Below are 23,804 nucleotides of genomic sequence, written 5' to 3' on the forward strand. Positions count from 1 at the left end.
TTTTTTTTGCCAGAAGCTGTGAATGTGGGACAGGGGATGGATCACTTGATGATCACCTGTTCTGTTCATTCCCTTTGGGGCACCTGGCATTGGCCACTGTCAGAAGACAGGATACTGGGCTAGATGGACCTTTGGTCCGACCCAGAATGGCTGTTCTTATGTTCTTTCACTTCAGTTGTTATAGCTCCATTCCCCTTCAATGGAACTATGACAAATTTGCACCAGATGAAGGTCTGCTCCATTGTTTTCAAAGCCATCACCCCTGCTACTGTTGAATACACTTTTTCCTGTGTCCCATGATGGTTTTACATCAGTGGAGTATGTTCCATAAAGTTTTGTTCTTATCTTCGGTCCTGTTTGAGATGAATCTGCATTAATAGAGTCTTTAGCTAATTAGTGCAAGAAAAGAACTGATAGGGTCTGAAATAAATTTCGTATATACCTCAAGAAAATAAAGAAAATTATAATTTTCAGTTTTATGCGATATAAAGCCCTCCAGATATTTCAGGTCACTGGGAGTTTTGTCTGTGTGAGGAGTCCAAGATTATTCCCTTAAATAAGAAACTGATTTCTGAAAGATACGAGTTAATAACCCCACGCATTGAAACTCATTATCCAGTACATTAAGGGAATCATTTAAAATGTGCTACAGTACACTTGGTACACTCCAGGTTGTGCCTTCGACCTCTGCATTTTCACATAGCACTGAAGACATGCATATATGATACCATAAATGAACAGCCTGTCATGTATAATTGATAATGTTACAAATGCTTCACACTTTAGAAAGAAACCTCTTGGCTTTGTTTCAATATTTATTTTCAGTAAATGCCTCACATTTAATGCATCAGCATTTATGTAGCAGCAGGAGTCCATTATCCTGTAACACGTTTGACTCCATTGACATCTCTTATTTAAACTCTCAAAGGAGAATGCTATCACTGTGCAATATAACACAATTGTTTTCAGAAAATTGGCTGCCTGTTCACTATTGCAGATGTCACAATCTGTCATTCCCAATGCCTCCCCTTGAAAACCACAAGTCATTACTGATAGCATTTGGTGTTTTAACTTTGTTAATGTTAATTTTATTTTATGTCACTGCTTGAAAGGTTACAGATGAAATAAAACAGAACAGAATTGCTCATTTCTATCCACAGCTATATAGATAGGTGTCTGTTGGCCATACCCTTAGTTGATGTAAATCGGCATAGCTCCATTGACTTTACTAGAGCTTTGCTGATTTAAGGATATATCGCATAATAATCTCCTGTATATTTTTCATTTTTTGCTGCAGTCTTAGATTAATATAATTATTGACACACAAACAATGTTACAATAAGCAAAGCTTGGTAAAACAGCTTCCCTTTAGGACACTAACTATAAAACCATGAGACAGCACAGATGTGTCAGAAAGCAAAAAGGAAAGAGCAAACAAAGCAAGGCTGTAGAGAGAGAAATTGCTACAGGAAATAGAAAGCAGCATGATGGGGCAGATTAAAATACCTCCTCCCACCCTGACCATACTAATCAGAATTTAAAAGTCATGGAAAAAACACTCAAACTGGCAAGTAGGTCAGATTCAATATTTAACACCAAATCACTTATACTGGCCCCAAAGTGCTGTGCCTAATTTTCTTAAAGCAGCCAAAAACGTCAATGGAGATCAGCATACTTATGGGCATTAAATTGTTCCTTGCACCTTTATAGGTGGATGTAGCCTATGAAAACCCTATTCAGTTAAATCTTTTCCAACCTTCCTGCTCCCACTACACACTGCTGCACTAATGCATGCAAGACCACACTTTGAAGACCTTGTAAGTAGAAGTCTAAAGATTTATCCATCCCACAGTGCCAAAATTAAATCCTTTGGGGAGGCTTGGGTGAAGTTGGTCTGATTGATAGCTCAGAGCTATCCCTAGTGGTTCAATAATTCCACTTAAGGTTTGGTTAGGCTGGAGCCTCCCCATAAACACAGAAGAAAGTTTGAGACACGGTCAGAAGGCACAGGGCCCTGTTGGTTTTCAAGAGAATGTCAGTGGTAGCCTAGTGTGCCTCCAGCACTATCACAAATGGAGAGCATGTTCTTCAGACCTATGAATTATCACGTCTCTTTGTCTCACTCCAGAAGAAGAGAGAGATCTGGCTTCTATCAAGACCAAACATTTCCAGGGTTTACCCTCCACCAATTGCGAGCAGGGTGTGACACTGCTGATATTTATTGACATGTCTAATAATTTAAAGGACACTCATTTACCCCATTTAGTATGCATGATACTAAATTAAGTACTGTTCTGAGGCTCTCCGCATTTCTGACACAGGTTGAAAACTCCATCATACAAACAGCAACAAAACCAGCAGCCTCTGCACACTGTCAAAGCCAAAAAGAAAAAAACTACAGAAAGAAAATGAAAGCCCAAATAGCACATCCACTCAGAAGTACCAACTTTCACCATTCCCCTACCTCCTCAAGGAGTTATGGAAATAGTTTTGCATAGTATCCTATAAGTCAACAGCTGTGGGCTGTGTCAGACCAAGGGACCAAGAGACCCTGGGGGTTTTCGCCTTCCTCTTCAGCATGGGTCACTTGCAGGTTTAAACTAGTGTAAATGGTGGATTCTCTGTAACTTGAAGTCTTTAAATCATGATTTGAGGAGTTCAATAACTCAGCCAGAGGTTAGGAGTCTATTACAGGAGTGGGTGGTTGAGGTTCTGTAGCCTGCAATGTGCAGGAGGTCAGACTAGATGATCATGATGGTCCCTTCTGACCTTAAAGTCTGTGTCTAAGGGAGAAACAAATTTGTAGAAAAACCACCTTCACGAAGATATTTTCTGAATAGTGTTTTTAAATTAGTGGGTTTTACTATCTCTCAAAACCGCAACTGAGATATATGCTGATTGATGTGTATAGATTGTGATATACATGTATATATTGGGCCTGATTCTTCTCTTGTGTACCTAAATTTAACACCAGCATATCTCTGTCAACTTTCTCATGGTTTACATTGGTGTGATTGAGAGCAGAATCAGACCCAGACAGAGTGAATGGTGTGGGGGAGCAGGTGAACACGCACACTTGTATGTGTTTTAAAAGAAACTTAAAAATAATTGACTTGACAATAAAGTAACTAGCTAATTGATCCTCCTGTAGGTAATGGACGACAGGTGCCACAAAAGCCTCCTAGAGGCAACATACGTGGTCCACCCCAGTTAGTGATTCCCCCACCCCCACCTTACCCTCCACCTGACACAGACATTGTGGATCCAACTGACTATTACAGTGAAGCACCAGATGTTACAGCACCAACAAACGTGGTACCTCAACGTATGTTTAAAAATCTATGTATTTGCTTTTCAATTCTTTTAGCGGTTACTGTCAAGGATAGCTTTTCCAGACTTTCCTCTCTGTTCTCCAGGCATACATGTTTTTCTTTTCCAGCCTCTCTTCTTTAGAAATGCTCAATGCATTATATTCGTGTGATTAATTAATATGAGGTGAATGAAACATTTGCTTATAGAAAAGATTGCTACAGCTACTTAGCTCTTATATGGAGTTGTGTAAATATGACTATAAAAACATACAGTTTCATGCATTTCAAACAAAAATGTGTGGTTTAGTATTTGATTTGTTTCTGCATGAGCTTTCTCCCCTCTCCCCCCACCCCCAAAGACATATAGGTGTAATAAACTATTGAGCAGCCACTGTAATCTATCAGACTAGCATTTCCCAAGCTTTTGCAAGCTGAAGCTCCCTTTCAAGAAAATCAATCACACCCACCATGTACAGTTAAAGGTTTACTCACTTTAATATGTATACCTTCCATTCCCACCTGGCTAGCCCTGGGTGCATTCTCTACCTTGGGAAATCATCTTATCAGACAATGCCATGTGATAGTTGTGGCATTTTTCCTTATTTGTGTGAAACATGGTTGTATTTTCAGAGTTATCATATAGACTTGACTGTTTTCAAATCTTGGTTCATGATCTAAGACTCAGATCCTGAAAATGACTCCACATTGGTAAGCCCTCCTGTGCGTGCGCGCACACACACACACACACACACACACACAGAGCGCCCCGTGAAAGTCAGCAGGGCTCTACACAGGTGCAGGGTGTTCTCAGGTGCAATAACTTGCAGGATCAGAGCCTATTTGATAACCACATGAATGGTAGCAAAAGACTGCTAATCCCACTGAGATCCCTCTCTGGAAGCTTCATTGCAAAGATTATACTCTAAGTAGCTCTCCACCTCGGGTTGCCAATTTTGGTTGGACGTATTCCTAGAGATTTAATCACATGACATAATCTTTAATTAAAGATTAATCTTTAATTCCTGGAGGGCCAATCCTGGAGGGCTGGCAACCCTATCTCCACCTAATGTATAAATGTTGGGGGAGGGGGGTTGTTGCCCATAACCTAAACCCAATGCATTATTGTTCAATCTTAAGTAAAGAGAAGTAGAATGTCAAGTTTTATAAAGTGGCGGGGGAGGGGGAAAAGTCTCTGTGTCAAGGATTCTGCTACTAGAAAACACAACTGTTAATGTGGATTAACCTATTTTATTCCTACCAATGTATGAACAAAATTCTTGTTGTCATTCGATTTTTGGTTCGATACATTGGCTTATACAGTGGTTCTCTTCTTAAAGATCTGTTCTGGACTTGTTTTATCAATATTTGTGCTTCAACTGATTTCCTATCATTACAATATTTTGCAATACTCCTCTGCTCCACTCTGGCAATCAAATGCATTTTAATCAATTCTCCTCTGATGTTTATCCACTGGATCATTCGTTCTTAAACAAATGTAATATCCCAGCTAAATGTCTTTGATTTAAGCTTTTGCATGGAAACATTACATGAGCTTTTAGTATCCTCAGCTCATCCAAATCAAGGAAGCGGAGCTTAGTAGGTCTTTTAAGGACTCTTATTCAATATTGGACCTGGGCAAATCTGCACCTATTGCACCTTCATATTTATACTCCATACTCCCCTAGAAATGTACCTATACATACTTTATATGCTCTTAATCAATTTCTGCAGTTCCCACACAACTTTATCCCTGGGGAGAGAAAAGGAGAAAGAAAGCACCACATTGCTTAGTGCACATCTGAAAGTTGCTCAGGTGCTACAGTGAAAGATGCAGAATAAGAACCTGAATAGAAATAAATGGTGGTGCCTAGTATGACATGCACAAAAACAGAGATCTCACCTATTTTAAGAGGAAATCCCCTTTTTCTGATGGTAATATCAGATAACTCTGCAAATCTCAACAAATAAACTATCCTCTCTATTGGTGGAGCAGGGAGCGCTCCAGAGCACAGAGTGGGAGGAAGTACATTTCTACTCTGTGCTCCTGCTTTGTCTTCTGATACTGCCACTTTTGAATTCATAAGTCGGGGTGAATAGGAATTTTGCCATTGACTTCAATGGAGCCAGGATTTCACCCATGCTCTCTTGCCATCCTTTGCTGTGGATGCCTCGGCATGTTCATAGATACTGCAGCCCAGGGGGGCTTTGCACATGTTGCAAAGATGAAGAAAATCAGCTTTTTCCAAAAACGGAAATACTCATTTAAAAGGTCACTAAAAACTGCTATAAGTACCAGAGTACTAGGTTCAAATTTTCAAGTTTAGGCATCTAAGTGTAACTTCAGTGAAAGTTGTGGGTGCTCAGAGCCTTTGACAGTCAGGTCACTTTTATTTAAGTGCCTAAATTTAGGCACCTAAACTTGAGAAAGTTGGCTTTAAAAGCAGGAAATGGGATTAGAGGATTGGGGATTTGAGTGGGTTAGAACCACACATGAGTTTGCAATGACGTCCTATTGCCTGAGAATGTTTTGAACAGTGCAGATAGGACCTACCCAGATGATTCAAAGAGCATAGATTTAGATAATAAATATGTTTTCTCATTAAAAATGTGGGAGGAAAAATAAGTTATTGATGCCTTTTATTAATAGAAAGAACGTTTGTTCTTAAATGACAAAAGAATTCACACTGGTGAAGATCGTATCCTTCTAATGTTGACCCGGCAAATGAATGTCTCAATCTGTCCTCTCATGATTGCTATTTCAGAGCTCAAACTCTGATCATTTGTGGCCAGTTACATTCCTATCCCTTATTCTCTGCCACCTCTTTATCAGGCACTGCATCCCTTTCTTCATTCCCGCCGCCAATCAGACAGTTGTCCCATTGTGCTCCAAGAAGCCTATATTGAAGAATACCCATTTCATAGGCGTTAGATGCAGGGTTGGGGGAAATCGCTTTTCACAGTTTCCCAAACGTATGTGGAACGTAAGTCATTCATGAATAGGGCCTTTCATGAGATATTTGAGCTTTTCTGCCTTAATGGTAAGAGTCTCTTCCACAAACAACAGTACAATTGTTCAACGTGTTTTTTGCTCTTTAATCTTATTGTCATTTGCACCCCTAGACACAGATACATGTTTTGTATGCATGTCTAAAATGATATATTTGTGGGATCTTTTTTCCTCCCTTAACTTATTAATCGGGTTGTTATGTGACCTGTTATTCTGAGTTTGGTTGAGATTTGACTGTAGTTCACACATGGAGACTCTATTACATCTGTTGCATGGAGTTTGATTTTTGCCCCATGATTTGGTATGTTCTTAATGAATGATCTGTTAACAAGCTATCTATTATGCCATGTAGAGGATGCTGTACTTAAAGCTGAAACTACAGTATGCTTTCTTAAAATGGTTTGAAACAGGCCATTTGAATAGCAGCCTTACTCATGTGTGCTTTATATGGTACCTTTTTATTTTGTCATGTTATGGACCAAAAAATAAAAATACAATAGGGAACTAAAAAGCTAGTTTAAAAAGGATAAATATTTCAACTTCTTATTGGGTCAGATCCTGAAATCCATTTTTGCCTCTTACGCAGGTTGGATTACCAGAGAAGTCAATAAGAGATTTTACTCAGTAAGGATGAGTAATTGATGTAGTTGTAACTCTTCTGCCAGGTGGAGCCAGCAGCAGCAAGGGCCGGGTTCAGTATGAAATCTCTAAAATGTAACTATAGGCACCTAGCCCATAAACTGAAATCCTAATTTGACTCAAAACTTGCACTGTATGCAAAAATCAAGTACAATAGTCAAATATCCTCCATTACTATAACATTTGGATTTCTTTTCGCAAGCCTATTTTCCAGTTTTATTAGATGGATAACATACCGAGATGTATATTTCTAGCTGACTAGTAATTCACTTCTATTTGAAGAGAACAGGGAGGTGATAAGATGCCTGCTTCCTCCCATCCCATGTGCTGTTTTTTTTTTTAATGAAAACCTTGAGTGGCATAGCTCATATAACCATAAATGACAACACATGTGAGAGTGAACAGTTCTACAAACACCTTTGGCACCTCCATTCAGTAACTTAAGGTGGAGGTATCTGGTATTATCAGCCCTTTAAGGACAGTTTCTAAAGACTGAAGTTTGTTAATTTAAAAAAAAAACAGGAGACATCCATAATGGGGAAGCAATCTTTTCGTAGATGTAAAGATTTGAGTACATGTAAATTAGCTCGAAATGAATGGGCTACTCAGTGGGCTGTTTTGCTAGTCAGGGAGGTATTGACATCAAAAATACACCAAAACAGTTGCAATTAATCAGTGTCCCGGTTTTCATTCTCGGCATAGATGCTAAGATTTATATGAGCGTAGAGTATAAGAGTATACCTCACTTCTTAGAGGTAGTCCCTAGAATGTAGTTAAAGTGCATTGAAAGGATAGTGTAGGGAAGCTTGTCTGGCCACTCCTCCTGCCATGCCTGTCCTGTGAGTAAATAAATAATTTTGAGCTCCCAGACTGTCAACCTAGCACCTTCCATGGGCATTAAAGTTCACTTCATGAAAATAGAGGTCCTGTGCACCTTGAGCATCTATGCATGTTATTACATTCGCAAAAAGAAAAGGAGTACTTGTGGCACCTTAGAGACTAACAAATTTATTTGAGCATAAGCTTTCGTGAGCTAGCTGTAGCTCACGAAAGCTTATGTTCAAATAAATTTGTTAGTCTCTAAGGTGCCACAAGTACTCCTTTTCTTTTTGCGAATACAGACTAACAAGGCTGCTACTCTGAAACCTGTTATTACATTGACTACAGGGGATTTGAGCCTGCTTTTTCAGTGATGAATTTGGCCCCAGGAATCCAGGTAGGATTTTCAAAGGAGACTATGGGAGTTACATACCCAAATGCCATTGGATGTCAATGGGATTTGGCTCTTTTAAAAATCTGATCCTGAAGGTTTGTTTGCATGCTAGCCATTCTTTTATTTTGGCCTTCACTTATATATATATGTTTTATCATTTACTTTTTTCCCAACAGTTTACTGTTGTGCATCATTCCCTTCACACACCAAGCACGTTTGACAGAACTTGCCTCATCCTGTGACCTTCATACCTCTGACGCCTTCCGTTGCCTCTGCTACCCTGACTCTTCCGTTGCCTTTCTTCCTTCCCTGCTAGAAGAGCTCCTTTTATCTGACTGAAACCTTGGCTTTCTTTCTTTTTGAACCTGCACACCTTCATTTAATTAATATTGATTGTTTGGCTTTGTTTCACACTCGTTCATTAAGTGTATTCTCCAGAACTGAACCGTCTGTTATACAAATACAGACATATTACCATCAAAAAGATTCCCCATTCATATGTCTGTTTCTTTTACAAATTATTCTTGTTGCTTTGGGTCAGTATTTAATTTGATTCAGTGTTTCAGATTTTTTTTTCTTACATACAACCCTGTTTTACGAATTTATGGAAACGTTTCTAGTACAATTGCTCATTTTTCTACCAGGCTAAGCCTTGCATTTTGCATTTTCCCAAGCATTTTATGTTTTCCCTTTATTGAAGCTATTTTGTGCCATCTGGATAGACCTGAAAGTGAGCATGGCCTAAAGTCCAAGATTCCTTTTGTATCTTGGCCACTGATCAAGTTACTGAGTTAAAAATAGAAACCTTAAAGGTCTGTCGGACCTATAATGGGCCTAAACAGAAAATTGAGGATAAGTACCAAATACATTAATTCTTAGCCTTTACTTTTACTTTTCAGACTAATGCTTACTTTGATTAATTTCTTCTTGATTCTGTAAACACACTATGGAAACTAAAGTATTTGTCATATTTCTGTAACAAGATTTAAAACATCATTTGCTCAAGATAAATCAAATTCTGCAGGTCTTCATTTTTCATTTCCAAAAGGAATATGAGCAGAGGATTATAGTTAAAATATGAATTGTTGTTAGGCTCGCACCCACCTAAAACTCTTTGCACTGAGGACACTTCTCCATGCAAAGGGCCCCCCAGCACATTTTTTAACTTATTCTGGATCGCAACTATGGGTTTTATGAGCTGAAACAGCACACACACACACACACCCAACACCCTATTCTGTCTTCATTGGTAACAGGTGTTTAAGATGTTTGTTATTTAAATGAGTGTGATGCAGAATGTGACTCTTACTTACATCACACAAAATTCTTATTATACCCTAAGCAAAATCATATGCCTTTTGGATCCTTTCCAGGTATGCAAAAAGAGGAGAAAGAAAGCAGAGTATTCCTACAAAGAGGATGGAATATGATGAGAAAGAGTTTTGACAGGCCTTAAGGATAAAGTGAACATTATGTGTGCAGTTGTACCTGTTTTAGGAGCCCACTCAAGGAACCAACACATACTGCAGAGTCTTCTAAAAAAAATATAGAGCACAATTTTACTCAATATATTGTGAGGTACTTTGGGGCAGTCTCTTAAGAAAAGAGGCTTTTGTGCAGGTTTCATTGTAATTCTCCTTTCTTCAAAACTTTGTAAATGTTCCCAAAACATTGGGCTAAATGTCTCTGTTACTACAGTTTTACACTGCTTGTAACGACATTAAAATCCCTGGAGTTCCACTGGTATAAAACCAGAGTAATGCAGTTGAGTTGGGCCTGGTATGTTTTAAGTAGGGTTGGTCAAAAACTTTGCATCAACATTTTTGTTCAATTGAAAATTAGGTTTTCAACTAAAGAAAAATTTTCCTGGAAAGTGTCTGCATTCTTCAGAAAAAAACAGTTTTTTTTTGGGTTAGAAAATTGGAACCCTGAAAAATAAAAATCTCCAGTGGAAGACTTTTGGTTTTTTGACTAAAAGCTTTTCTGTTTCCAGACAAACTTCCAAAAAACAAAAAAGTTTTCAACAGTAAACCAAAAAGTTTTGGCTAAAAACAAGAATTTAGCCCAGTGTCTTTGAAACATATGACAGCTACTTTGGTTTTTATCTTGAACCATTGACGTTAATGGGAGCTTGCCAACTGACTTCACTGGGAGGAGGAGCAGGCCCTTTATGCACTAGGGTAGAGTCTTAGGTTAGCATTGATGGAAGTATACATTGGTTGGTTTTGCTGCCCATATTATTCCATGAGGACAGTAGAAACATAATGAGAATTACATGGGCAAGCTAATACCAAATTGACTGCAAGGACTATTGAATTCCAACAAAGTGTGTTTGTCAGCTCATACTAAGCTGAAAAATGAATGGGGAATGCTGTGGATTTAATTTATTCAGCATTTTGCTTCTCTACCAAATAGAGTTGGCCAGATATTTTCCTTCAGCGCCAAATAATTTGGGATGGTAAAAAGAACTGTGTTTGAAAAGGTAAGGACTCATTTGCCAAAGGGAGGAGAGAAATATGTGGATAGTTTATAAATCAAAATACAAGTCAATGATTTGAATTCTAATACATATGAAAAGTCAGTGCCAAAATGACCATAGGGAGATACTTAAATCATGATGGATCCAGTCTTGAGATATGCTAAGTGCCATTCGACTTTGCATTCAATAGAGTTGTAAGCATTCATTACTACTCCAGATTAGGCTTTGGTGAACCACCATAGGAATTGTCAGGTGTTACTGTTACACCGGAGGGACCCCATGTCGTCCTTTGGATGCAGTAGGCCCCCAGTGAAAATAATAAAAAGTTAATTTTAAAAAATGAATATTGAGTTATACCACAGTTTCCATGTTTTCAAAATTCCATAACAATCAGAAATAGTTTAGTGGGGGGAGAGTTCTTTTTCAAAGGTAAAGGAAAGAGACTCTTTCTAGATATTGTCTATAAATTCTTATAAATAGAGAAACTATGAGAAATACATTTTGTATGCGATGTTACTGTAATGACTATGTCAGGGCACAAACCCAGATTGCTACCAAGTCTCTCATAGTGTTGTTTGTGAGTGTATGTGTGTTACCTGTATGTGTTACTACACATATGATAGCTAACCAAATCCTGCACTGCCCTGTACTCTAAGTATAGGAGAGGGTGGAGGGAGCTTCCCTGTGATCCGTAAGCACAACTGCATAGAAACAGGACAGGTTTCAGCTGAGTGTTCAAGAGAGTTGTGATACATGACGATGTGCTGTGGTGGAAAGATTTTTATCAGCATGAGTTTCACTTTTCAAATATCTTTAGGGACAATTTTAGTATCCCTCCACTTGTAAAAGCTGGAACAATTACCAAGGGTTGTGTTGGGTTCTCCATCACTGTCAATTTTTAATTTTTAAATTAAATTGGTTGTTTTTTTCCGTAAAAGATAAACTCCGATTCAAAGAGGAAGTAATTCAGGGAAATTCCATGGCCTGTGTTGTGCAGGAGCTCAGATAAGATGATCACAGTGGTCCCATCTGGCTTTATATTCTATGAATCTGTGAACCATCAGTCCATTTGCTCAAGGATCAAAGGAAGAGAAAAAAGTAACAGGTTTTATAAACCACTAAAATATATTTTATACATAATAATGTCATAGTTTTAAGGTCCATTCTTTCAGGCCTTTCTAAAGATTGAAATGATAGCTGTGTTTCCCTTTGAAAAGCTAGAAATTATCCCTTTTTAGTGGTAGGGCTACAAGATACCAATCCTTACATTCATTATATTATTATGTGTAGAAAATCTGTCTCCAGCCCAGAACTGAATCTTACTCATCCTGGGCCTCGAGCAGATATAATTTGGGGAGAAAATTCCAATTTAGTATTTGCAAGGAGGAGGAAGAAACAGCTCTCTGGTAGATTGGTACTTGATTTATTTATTTTAGCAACTGTTTGAAGCTGGTCATGGGGTTTGGAAAGTTAGAATAAGTACCAGAGGAGGTGGATTACTGGGTCTGTGATGCAGTCCTAGTTTGTGATAAATTGCACAGGCATATGATATATTTATTTATGTAACATATGCCCGTGACATTTATCATATGCCTGTCGCCTCCCCATATATGGGGAGGGCGGTAACAATGTAAAATGAAATCTGTGGGCCTGATTCTGATGTGCCCATTAATTACATTGATACCTTCATAGATTGCAAGATCAGAAGGAACCATTGTAATCATCTAGTGTGACCTCCTGTATTAACACAGGCCATAGAACTTCCACACAATAATTCCTAGAGCATATATTTTAGAAAAACTGGCAGTCTTGATTTAAAAATGACTAGTGATGGAGAATCCACCATGACCCTTGGTAAATGGTTCCAGTGTTAATTTATCCTCACTGTCAAAAATTTACACCTTATTTCCAGTCTGAATTTGTCTAGCTTCAGTTTCCAGCCATTGAATCATGGTAAGCCTTTCTCTGCTAGATTGAAGAGCTCATTAAGGACCTTTTGCACTTCCAGAGCAGTATAAAAGGGCCTTAGTGTAAATGAGAATCAGTCCTTGTGTGTGTATATATAAGACAGTAGTGCTCTCTTTCTAACTTGGCTTCAGATCACTGCCATGACTTTCAACATATATTTAGTATGTGCAATAGGTACCACTTAAGTTTTCATACTAAAATACCTGTTATTTTAAAAGGTAGAACATAACTTATTCCATGTCGTTACTACTGTTTTCTAAGCTTATCACAAAGCTGTGAACTCCCCGCTCTAGGACAGAGAGCCAAACCTACTGCCACTGATTACACATTTCTGAAGCAAATGTCTCATATAGCAGAGCAAGAACACCTGTCTGGCTACATAAATCCACCATTGAAAAATTACAACTAGTGACATAATTTGGTACTGGAGAAACACTATACAAGAAAATATGCACAATACCCTTCCTATTCCAGTAACCCCTCTAAAAACTGGGGTTAGTGTACACATTCCCCCACTCACTGTTTGGAAGATATTGTCCTCTGTCTTTATATCCACAAACCAGAAAGAGATTGCTTTACCACTTGCTTTCAGTATACTATGCTGATATAATAAGGGAAATGATCCTGTAATGTCAGTGGGTGTTGAGAGTGCTTAGCATAAGGCCCATAACAATTCTTAAGTCCATACAGAATGTTACGTCTTCAAAGTATGTACAAACACTAATTAATCCCCTATAGCACTCTGATGCACCTTGAATGTAAAAGATGACATCATAACCTATTCCTGTTGTAAATATTCTAAATCCAGTCAGTAGTTCCTAAAATTTGATCACAAATCCTTTCACTTGCCCACAGTTTAAGAAAATTCTGCAGAAAATGAAACGGGCTTAGGAAAAAACAGCCACCCTTCATAATGGCCCCTGTATATTCCATTATTTGTACATCTGTTCCACTACTATGGCATTAAAGAGAATATATGACACTGGGTCAAAATCAGCCCTGGCATAAGAGGGCACAATTCCGTTGTTCTCTATGAAATTTTGAATGCTTTTGCCAATGCTGAATTTGGTGCTTTGACTCTGACTGTGTGATTAATTTATGAAGCGTGGAACAAACCTACATTTCACACTTTCCAGCCTAACTGGAAGCAGGAAATACCAGAACTCTTTCATGGAACTCTGTTCTTGTGAGATTTTCAGCCCAGTCCCACACACACAAGGGCAAGGTGGCTGAAGTTGTATGAGTGTTTGTCCCATGTGAAACTGAACTCTATATTTTAAGGGTTGCCCCTCCCTTCTCAGAATAAGGAAAATGTACCCCTACCTGCCTCCTTAGCAAAGCCTTACTGATTGGAAAGCACTGAAAACATGCCCAATTGACATTTGAATTTGGAGGCTCTCCTACACACCCAAAAATAGACACTCCTGTACTCGATCACTAGCAGCGCTGCACTGAGCACACCTCCCATGTTATCTGTGTATGTGTGTTCTTTTGGAATCTCAACCTGGATCTGAATTTCAGGATAGGCCTCCTATATCTATAATGGGCCGAACCAAAACCTTGAAGGTTTGAAATACAAATCTGAAATTTATAGCTCAGGCCTGTCATGATTTAAAAGAGATCTTGGCTGTGAAGGCTCCCAGTAGTGAGTGGTTAGGAGTTTTCTGCTTCTCTGCCTCATGTATCTCATAATGCCCATAGCCTAGCACTTGTCCCTCCTCAGATGCTCACTTCTTAGCTTTTCCCACTTCAGCTTCTCTATCTGTAAATACCAGCTAAAATGCTCTCTTTCTGCATTCTCTCTTACTTTTGTTCTAAAAACTAGAGAATTTTGCCTATGTACATTCACTTCTGGGTTTAGAGTATGGGGGAGCAAAGGACTGAGGGCAGAGGCAGAGACTGTTGTGTCAGCTCCTTTTGGGAATGCTGTAACTGGTTTTTGGCTTGTATTAAGGACATACTTCCCAACCTATTGTACCATAAGCTAAAGGTGGGACATAGTGGAGGGCAAAACCTCAAATGAGGGGTGGATGGACACAACACAAAGAGATGGTCATGAGGAGCAGGACAGCTATGGCTGGCACAGTCATTTTCCCTTTCATGGTTGCCAGAATAGCTCGTTATGAATAGAATTGGGAGAAAAATGGTTTGTGAGAAAACTAAGAAATTGAAAATTTTGGAAAAAAAAATTCCACAGCTTTCTAAAAACAATCATTTTTATTTGAAATATTTGATTGAAAAAGTTTGATTTTGAAAATGTTTAGGTTTTAAGATTTTTTTTCCTTCTTTCCTTCCTTTTATTCCTTTCCCCCCTTTTTCTATTTTGCCACCAAAAAAAGGATAAAAAGGGAGAGAGAGGGAAAAAATCATTTTGGGATTATGGAAAAATTTGGGAAAAAATATTTTTTCTTATAAAGATGTTTTTAACCAAAAAAGTTTTTGTTGAGGGGAAAACGTATTCAACCAACTCTACTTATGAGATATGTGTGTTACAGTCAGGACATGAGTGTAGCGAATGTAACAGGTAGTCATCTAATGACATAATTTTAAATCCAAAACCAATATTTTCTTTATTTGAGTTTAGTTTGTGTATGCTCGATGAAATGAAAGAGTATGGCCCCTTTGAGAGAGAGAATTCTGGGAGTTTTACTGAATATAAAAGCTAGTAGAATTGCCCAAGGTACAGAGATGCTCTCTGCACCAACATGGTTTATTCAAGACTCTGAAAAGACCAGCCTGTGTCACTTCGAGGCCTTATTGAAGATAGGAACTGGTAGCTTTGGGACGAAATGCAAGAACATGTTGACTATTTTGAGTGAGGTATGTTAGACTTATGTTTAAACCCCTTTGGTTTTGGTTCACTAACAGTCCTGCAGCTAAGTTAAATCAACCATCTGGAGCTATACAGTTTCCTTTTAACAGAGTACTGGTAAAATCTGTCCCATTTCCCTCTCAAAAGAGAAAAGCTGTGTGTATTCGGAGAAAAACTTAATCCACTGAAAACTATTCAAGATGAGAGTCTGTAAAGGACTAGAGCAATCTGCTGATTAAGCATTGGCCATATGCGTAAAAGAAGCTTGGGGGTAGCTTTCATTTAAGTACCCAAGTTTTCCAGATGAAAACATTTGGTTAAAAGGAATGCATACACTGTAATTTGCTTGTTTGCTCCACTCCCTTGTGGACATGCCCAGATTCTTCTGTACCTGGCAACTTTCCTGTGCTATGTATACCAAACTAAAAAATGTGATTCAGATATTCCTCAAATGAAATCACCAATCACATTCACTTTCCTACATTCTCAAAATACTCTCCAGAAAAAGAAATAAAGTAACTTCTCTTCACTTTTATTGTGCATGAAATAAAAATCTGTTTGTAATACACATCTTTGACCATACAATGTCAATAACATACATACAGTACACATGCCTATGATGTGTTATCATTCTGAGTGAAGTTAGTACCTGTAAAAAGGTTACCATATTGATTGTACTGGACACTAATGTCCTCTCTCTGACTAAGTACAGCACAGACACTGGTAACTAATCACCATCCCACTAGCATAACTAAATCTTCTTCTGAAGAGGTCACTCTTATTCGTGCATGGCCTCTTTGCTGATACTGTAAGCAAGATTTCCAGTCATGAGGGTGCATTTTATCAGGATCAGTGGATCTATATGTTCTCCCTAGAGCTCGTAGAGAATTTTCCAACCAAATGGAAAGAAAATAGCTTTTTGTCTGAGGAAAAAAGGTGTTTGTAAGAAAAACAGAATCAAAAAATGGCATTTGAAAAGAGAAGGGGAAAGGAGAAATGGGGATAGTGGGAGAGAAGAGGATGGGGGAAAAACACTGAAAATTAAATCTTTTTGTTTAAAAAAAACCGCAACCAAATGGGTTGGGGTTTTGGTATTTTCCCCCTTTCTCTCCCTTTTTTGTTCCTCTGTCCTTGCTCCCCTTTGTCAAACATTTTTCACCAAAATCTTTTTGAAATTCCCTGTGAGGTGGGGGAAATGATTTTTCTCAGCCATCCCTAACCTGGTCTAAGACCATTAGCTCAGTTGCAAGGCTTCATGGCACTAAACCATTTCCTTGAGCCATCCTGTCTTTTATGGGGAAACGTGTATACAAAAACCTCAAACTCCAGATATGGCCTTGATCCAGCAAAGCATTCATGAATGCTAAATTGGATGCCCCACTGTGTAGCACATATGTGATTATTTGTTACTTGAATTACAGTAGAACCTAGGAGCCCCAGTCATGGACCGGACTCCACTGTGCTAGGTGCTGTACAAACACCACACAAAGACAGACTCTGCCCCAAAGAGCCAACTGTCTAAGTATATGAGTTCTGCAGGATCAGACCCTTACAATGTATACTGTGCATTAAGGTCTACAAGGATCACACACATGCTCAATAAAAATAATTGCCTTCCCCATATTTAAAATATCCTTATAAATATAATAGCTGAAAATAAACCACTAGCCAAACTACACCTGAAAGTCTGTGGTGCATTGTTCTTTGAACAGGAAAACAAACAGGCCTGTTCTATCACGCAGAAGGTCCAAGAGGAAAAGAAGGTCAATTCACATAAATCAAAAGAAACCAGAGTAGAGCTCGGAGTCTTTAGGCATGGAAATGTCTGAAAGGATGCATAAAATAGATCTATATTTGGAAGTTAGCTATTGAAAATCTTCTATGAGCATATTTGTTATTGGTGGTTTTAGCTGAGGTGTATGTTTCTGGCCAATAAAGTGAGGTTATTTTGGGTCTCCTAACTAATTAGACAAAGAGGTTCTATGTGAAAAGTTTAGTTTTCTGGATGTTCTAACTGTTACTTTGGGTGATTATAGATGCTATTCTATATGTGTATAGAAATAAAGAGGTAAGGAGAAACAATGGATGAGCTGACTGTGGAGCTAGAGAATGATGTCACAATTTATAATGGCCTATGTCTGTATGAGAACAGATAAATAGAAAGTTTGACACACAAAATTGGACAGAGCGATAAAATTCCTTCCCGTTAGGCACAGCTCCAGTCTGATTTTTACTTTCAACCATTAGCATAGGTGAAAAATATTAGTGATGGCTTATCATGGGCTGATGGCAACTTCTGGACTCCCTGTAATTATAATTACCCATAACATGATTCACATTGCTGACTGGAGGCTAAATACTATTTGACTTATTCAGGCAGCAGTCCCATTTGCTGCAAGGATACTATTTATATGGGTGAATAGGCGAGCAGGATTTGACCACATAAATACAAAACTGATGTCCAAAACCTGTCCTCAGACAGTTGGGTGCAATTCCCACTGACTTCAATATGAGTTAAGCATAAGTGAGTCCGTTTCTTACAATTAGATCAGTGCAAATCAGTAATAACTCTGTTTTTAAGTGAATGGAGTTACACCGTTGTAATAGTGAGGAGCATTAGGCCCCTGAGAAGAGAATTTGCCCCAGTTTTTTTTAACTTACAAAACATTTGTCTCCTCTTGCTGGCAGCTAGTCCATTGGGAAGGAAGGCATAAGTACAGCATGAATGTGTTTTATGTTCTTACTCTGGATTGTCCTAGAAATATGAATCTGTCATAGGGATTTTATGGAATTCTTAGCAATGGAAAACATCAGTAAGAAAAAGGATGAATTGAATAAACCAGAATGCACAGGGGAACTCATGGTGAAGTTTAAAAGAAAAAGGTTTAGAAAATGGGCTCTTTTCTGTGGTTTTTAAAATCACCTAATAAAATGTCGGTTTGTAGCAGAGGTGCATTAATCGTTTTTACTTTTAACCATGATACTGCATGTGTTTTTCATGCAATTTTATCCATGCTTAAGTCTTTGTTCTCCAAGGTGGCTACTGAAAATCACCTTCACAGTCCATTTGTTCAGATCCTGAAGCATTCTTGGATTGCAGCAGACCACCTCTGTAAAGGATGCAGTTTGCCAAAAACTACCATTTAAGACTAACAGTTGCCAGTAAAATGTGGCTAGCAGCATATTTCTCAACCAACCCTTATTATATAGGGAAGTTTCTGTTTTTAGATCTTCTGTCTCACTGAGACTTGCTGGAATCCCCTTTATCAATCACTGCATATTACTAGAACTGCGTGGAATGATATATGAAGTGGAAGTCTGAAGAAATCTGTTAAATATTCTTGACTGTATTCCCATGTTATCCTGATCTGTGTTGTCTCCTTCCTTTTCATAATGTGTTGAATATTATAGCTTAAACCCCATCCTACATAGGGCCAGGTAAGGCAGGCAGGGTACCCAGTGTGAGTGGCTACTCTATGTACTTCTCAGTCCCAGGGCATCCCCTATCTGTTACTGTTCCACAGAGCAGGAGAGATGGGGTGGGGTTTCTGAGTATAGAGAGAGCCCTCAAGTCAGAGCTACTCTGCACTGAGGTTGAAGTCAAGGAACTTTATCTCGATGCAATAAAAGCCAGGGAACCAGCAAAGGGACTCAGAGACATAGGTACGGTTAGTGAGTGACAGGGAAAAAATGGCATTTTAGATCAGTTGAACTGTGGAAAGGTGGGAGATCAGACAGAAAGAGGCTACAGTAGTTGAGGTGAGAGAGGATCAAAGCAAGGGAAAAGGTGATTTTGCTCATGTAGATTAATTCTCCATTCCCTGTTAAATCTGCCTTTTTTTCTGTTTGATAGCTTGTGGTGAAAATAAGTATCAGAAATGGGAAGGAATAACAGCTATATTGTTTCCTCTAAGACTCCTCAAAGACCTGGTAAATCAATTTTAGAGTACCATTTTATAGTGGAAATTTAGCCATATAATAATAATTTCCACTAGGACTGTCGATTAATCGCAGTTAACTCACGCGATTAACTCAAAAAAAATTAATTGTGATTCATCGCGGTTTTAATCGCACTGTTAAACAATAGAATACCAACTGTAATTTATTAAATATTTTGGATGTTTTTCTACATTTTCAAATATATTGATTTAAATTACACCACAGAATACAAAGTGTACAGTGCTCACTTGATATTATTTTTATTACAAATATTTGCTCTGTACAAATGACAAACAAAAGAAACAGTATTTTTCAATTCACCTCAAACAACAACTGTAGTGCAATTTCTTTATTGTGTAAGAACAACTTACAAATGTAGATTTTTTTTGTTACATAACTGACTCAAAAACAAAACAATGTAAAACTTTAGAGCCTACAAGTCCACTCAGTCCTACTTCTTGTTCAGCCAGTCGCTAAGACAAACAAGTTTGTTTACATTTACGGGAGATGATGCTGCCCACTTCTTATTTACAATATCACCTGAAGTGAGAACAGCCAGAAAAGAGATGGGAAACTTCTCAAGTTCCCAACACTTGATTCTCCATTATACTGTATTTTATGTAAGCTATGCTGTGAGAGTGGAGGTGTAACCTGCAAAATGGGTATGGTTAGTGAAATAAATCTACACTGCACTGATTCTCCTGTTTGAGGACAGTTGCTCCAAGCAGCTGGGACAAATTAAAGCAGCCTTGAGACTGCTCTAATCACAAGCGCAAAGCATGTGTACAAGGAAAGCATCCAATGATTTAATACTCCATGTCTGCCTTTCTGCTGATGTCCCAGATGAGACTTGTCCCTTTTTCATGCTTTCCTGGCACAGAGATGGTGGATTTGTGGTAGGTTCGCTTTTGTGCAATATGGAAAGATTGTCCTCATAGAACCTATTTGCATAGGAAATGTGAATGTGTGTAATGTCCAAAAGCCATTGAGGATTTGTGCAGACAGGAGATGCAGGAAAGGGGGAAAAGTGGCTAAAGCATCTGAAGCAGATGATTGCTTATGAAGGTGAGCTCCTCCAATATTCAGCCAGTAATGTTTGGAGTGGGAAAGGATCATTTTGCAGGCGAATGCTGAGTCTTGCACTACCATGGATTTGGAGGAATTTCACAGTAGCTTGTGGCATGGAAGTGAGAATTTTTTTCCCTAAGTGCCATTTTTCTCTGCCAATTTATTCTGCACGTTAGTTAGGAACTGCTTGTGTCTATTTTTCACAAAGCCAGCTGACTTTCTTCATCTCATGCTGCTCTCCAGATTCCATGAATAGTAGTGACGAGATCTGTTCAGGGATTACTATATCTCTGAGTTGCTGTAGACACAAGGGAATGAAGAGAGGGATGGGAATTGGGTTATGGTTGGAGGGTCTTTCTCCCATTACCTGTGTATCTGCATTTGTGGCTATCTGACATACACCAACATTGAATCAGAATGGTGTAACTGATTCCATTACACTGTAAAACTGTAGCTGCAGTGTTCACTTTATACATGCAACCCAGGATTAAGCCCTGTGGACATTCCCTGCACGTGCCACATCTGGGGCAAAGATAGACCCCATTCCTCATCCCACAGAACCAACTGAGGCTCAGCACTATAAACCCACTTTTTTTCTGGGACAGAGCTGTAATGGAAGGCTAAACTGTATTATCCTGTTCAGCCACTAGGTGGCACAGTGTGAAAACTACGTTATTTAACCTCAGTCATACCAGGCAGAGCAATAAAGGATTTATGATGAACACATTGGTATGATAAGCCAGCTTTGTAGCCAGTCCATATCTGGCACAGACGTACATGACATGATGTCAGGAGTAAACTAATAACAGAAACATAAGGAAAACACCAACAAAGATTGCAGATGGAAGGAACAAAGCAAGAAAGGTTGGAGGGTCTGATCAACGTGCCACTCTCGAATGCCCCAGAGAACTTCACCTTTGACAAACCTTCACAATGGATAGACTGGAAGTAGTATTTTGCAAGATTTCAAATTGCAAATAAATTCCAGAAAGAAAACTGAGATTATACAGGTATAATCTTTAATGTATGCTCTGAAAAAACAAGAAGAGCAATATCTTTAAATCCTTTGACTGTACTGAAGACAGTTACAAAGATGACTATGAAAGGATTCTGGCTATGTTTGATACATACTGTATACCTCAGAGAATTATGGTTTATGAAAGAGTATTTTTCCACCCGAGAATTCAAGAACCAGGAGAAAATGCTGAATGTTTTATAAGAGTTCTGCGTATATTGGCTGAAAACTATGCTTTTGGGAATGTAAAATATGAAAAATAAGACTAAAGCTGGATATCGGATTAACAGATAAAAACCTTTCACAGAAGCTATAACTGAAGAGAGATTTAATCCTAGCCACAGCTATATAGCGAGCAAGGCAGTCTGAGCTGATGAGACAGCAAAACCTAGAGCAACTTGACAAACTTGAAAAACCTGAAAGTAGCTTAGAAACTGTAAAGAGACATGTGAGTGTTAAAAGTCATTATCATAAAATCCCCGAGGCAAGCAGAAATAACTCAAAAGCTAACAGGGATAAATTCCAGCCTACATGCACAACATGTGGAAAAAGTCATATCCCAGGAGATAATACATGTCCAGCCAGAGGCATAGAGTATAATAAATGCATGAAATATGGACAATTTTCATCTGTTTGCTGCACCAAAGCAGTCAGGGAGTTTACTCGTATTATAGACATTCAAGAGCCATAGTTTCTGGGATCTGTCTCTTGTGATGACATAGAGCCCAGCTGGAGAGTGAAACTGAATATTCATCGGTTTCAGAGTAGCGCAAGACTATTGACTTTAAAAATGATTCAGGAGCTGATGTCACAGTCATCTCAGAAGGGACTTACAATCACCTTCAATCCCTCCCAGAGCTGAAGTCACCTGACATAGCTCTGACTAACCCTGGAGGTATTCTGAACTGCATGGACCAGTTCACCACAGAAACAGCTTACAAAGACAAAAGCCATGCATTCAAGTGTATATGATCAAATGGCCACAGACCAACAGCCTTCTCAGCCTCAGTGAGGCAGCCATGATGGGCCTAGTGAGAAAGGTAGAAGAACTCGATAGGAATATTTGGTAATACTGGACTTTTGAAAGGCAATCCAGAACAAATAATCTTGAGACAATGCTGAACCTTACAGGTACACACACCTTGCAGGATTCCTATGCCATTACCTCATAAAGTGGAAACTGAGTTAAAGAGAATGGAGCAGATTGGTATAAGCGAGAAAATCTCTGAGCCAACAGCATGGTGTGCCCTAGTGTAACCAGATATGAATCTTTGTGGATCTTAAAAGGCTTAATGAAGCAGTTAAGAGAGAAAAATATTTCCTCCCCAGAGTGAAAGGCACTACTGTATTATCCAAGCTGGATGCCTTGAGTGGATTCTGGCAAATTCTTAGCCAAAGACACTGTTAACCAGACTAAATTTATCACATCCTTTGGGAGGTTTTGCTTTCAAAGATTACTTTTTAGAATTATCAATGCACCTGAAATTTTCCAAAGAAAGATAGCAGAACTGTTAACAAACACAAATGGAGTTGTAGTTTTCATGGGCGATCTTAGATGGAAGAAAACAACAAGACCCACAATGATGTCCTAAGCCTAATCAGACCATCTGGACTAAAGCTAAACAATGAAAAACACATTTTCCACTTACCCCAAATTGAGTTTTTGGGGAAAACAATAAATAAAGATGGGAACGTAATCCTGAGAACGTAAAAGCAATTTGAGAATTGAATGCACCAGCTAATGTACCAGAATAGAGACATATACTGAGAACAGTAAATTACCTTGGTCAATACCTACAAGACAAAGCCACTGAAAGAACTGTTACATTCCAACACTTCTTGACTATGAGGGCCAAATTGAGAAATTGCCTTCAAAAAGATAAAATAAATTATCTCAACAGCACCAGTTCTCAAGTACTATGATGTGAACAAACCCACAAAGGTCAGTGCAGATGCAAGCAGCTATGGCGTAGGTAGTGTTTTGTTGCAACAACATGGCTCTGAGTGGAAGCCAATTGCATTTTGTTCTTGCTAACGGTAGCAGAAAAACAATATGCACAGATTGAAAAGGTGTGCCTAGTAAGAGTATGGTCCTGTGAGAACCTTTACAGATATCTGTGTGAACGGGATTAATTTTCACTGATAACAGACCATAAACTGCTTGTAACCCTCACCAATGGAAAAGTCCTTGATCAACTACCACTGAGATGCCAACAGATCTATTGCTATGGTTAATGCCATTTAACCCATTGTTAAATATGTCCCTGGGGAAAATCTGATAGTAGCAGACACTCACACAGAGCCCAACATCACACTCAGTTCCCTGTGAACTCTAAGATGACATAAAAGTGTT

General features: G+C 38.6%; 1 protein-coding gene across 13 annotated transcripts in view; it reads left to right on the top strand.

Moving 5' to 3' along the window:
- Positions 1 to 23,804, top strand: part of COBL (cordon-bleu WH2 repeat protein) — a 329,136-nt gene that overhangs the window by 265,491 nt on the left and 39,841 nt on the right. For 9 of the 13 annotated variants that reach the window (XM_043508628.1, XM_043508625.1, XM_038393056.2 and 6 more), the window contains one exon: positions 3,152 to 3,325. The exons of the other annotated variants lie outside the window; for them this stretch is intronic. In XM_043508628.1, the coding sequence (XP_043364563.1) occupies positions 3,152 to 3,325 (174 nt within the window). The remainder of the gene's footprint in view (positions 1 to 3,151; positions 3,326 to 23,804) is intronic. 13 annotated transcript variants of the gene reach the window in all.

The sequence above is a fragment of the Dermochelys coriacea genome, chromosome 2 (genome assembly GCF_009764565.3).
Source record: "Dermochelys coriacea isolate rDerCor1 chromosome 2, rDerCor1.pri.v4, whole genome shotgun sequence".
In the NCBI taxonomy this organism is placed as follows: Eukaryota; Metazoa; Chordata; order Testudines; family Dermochelyidae; genus Dermochelys; species Dermochelys coriacea.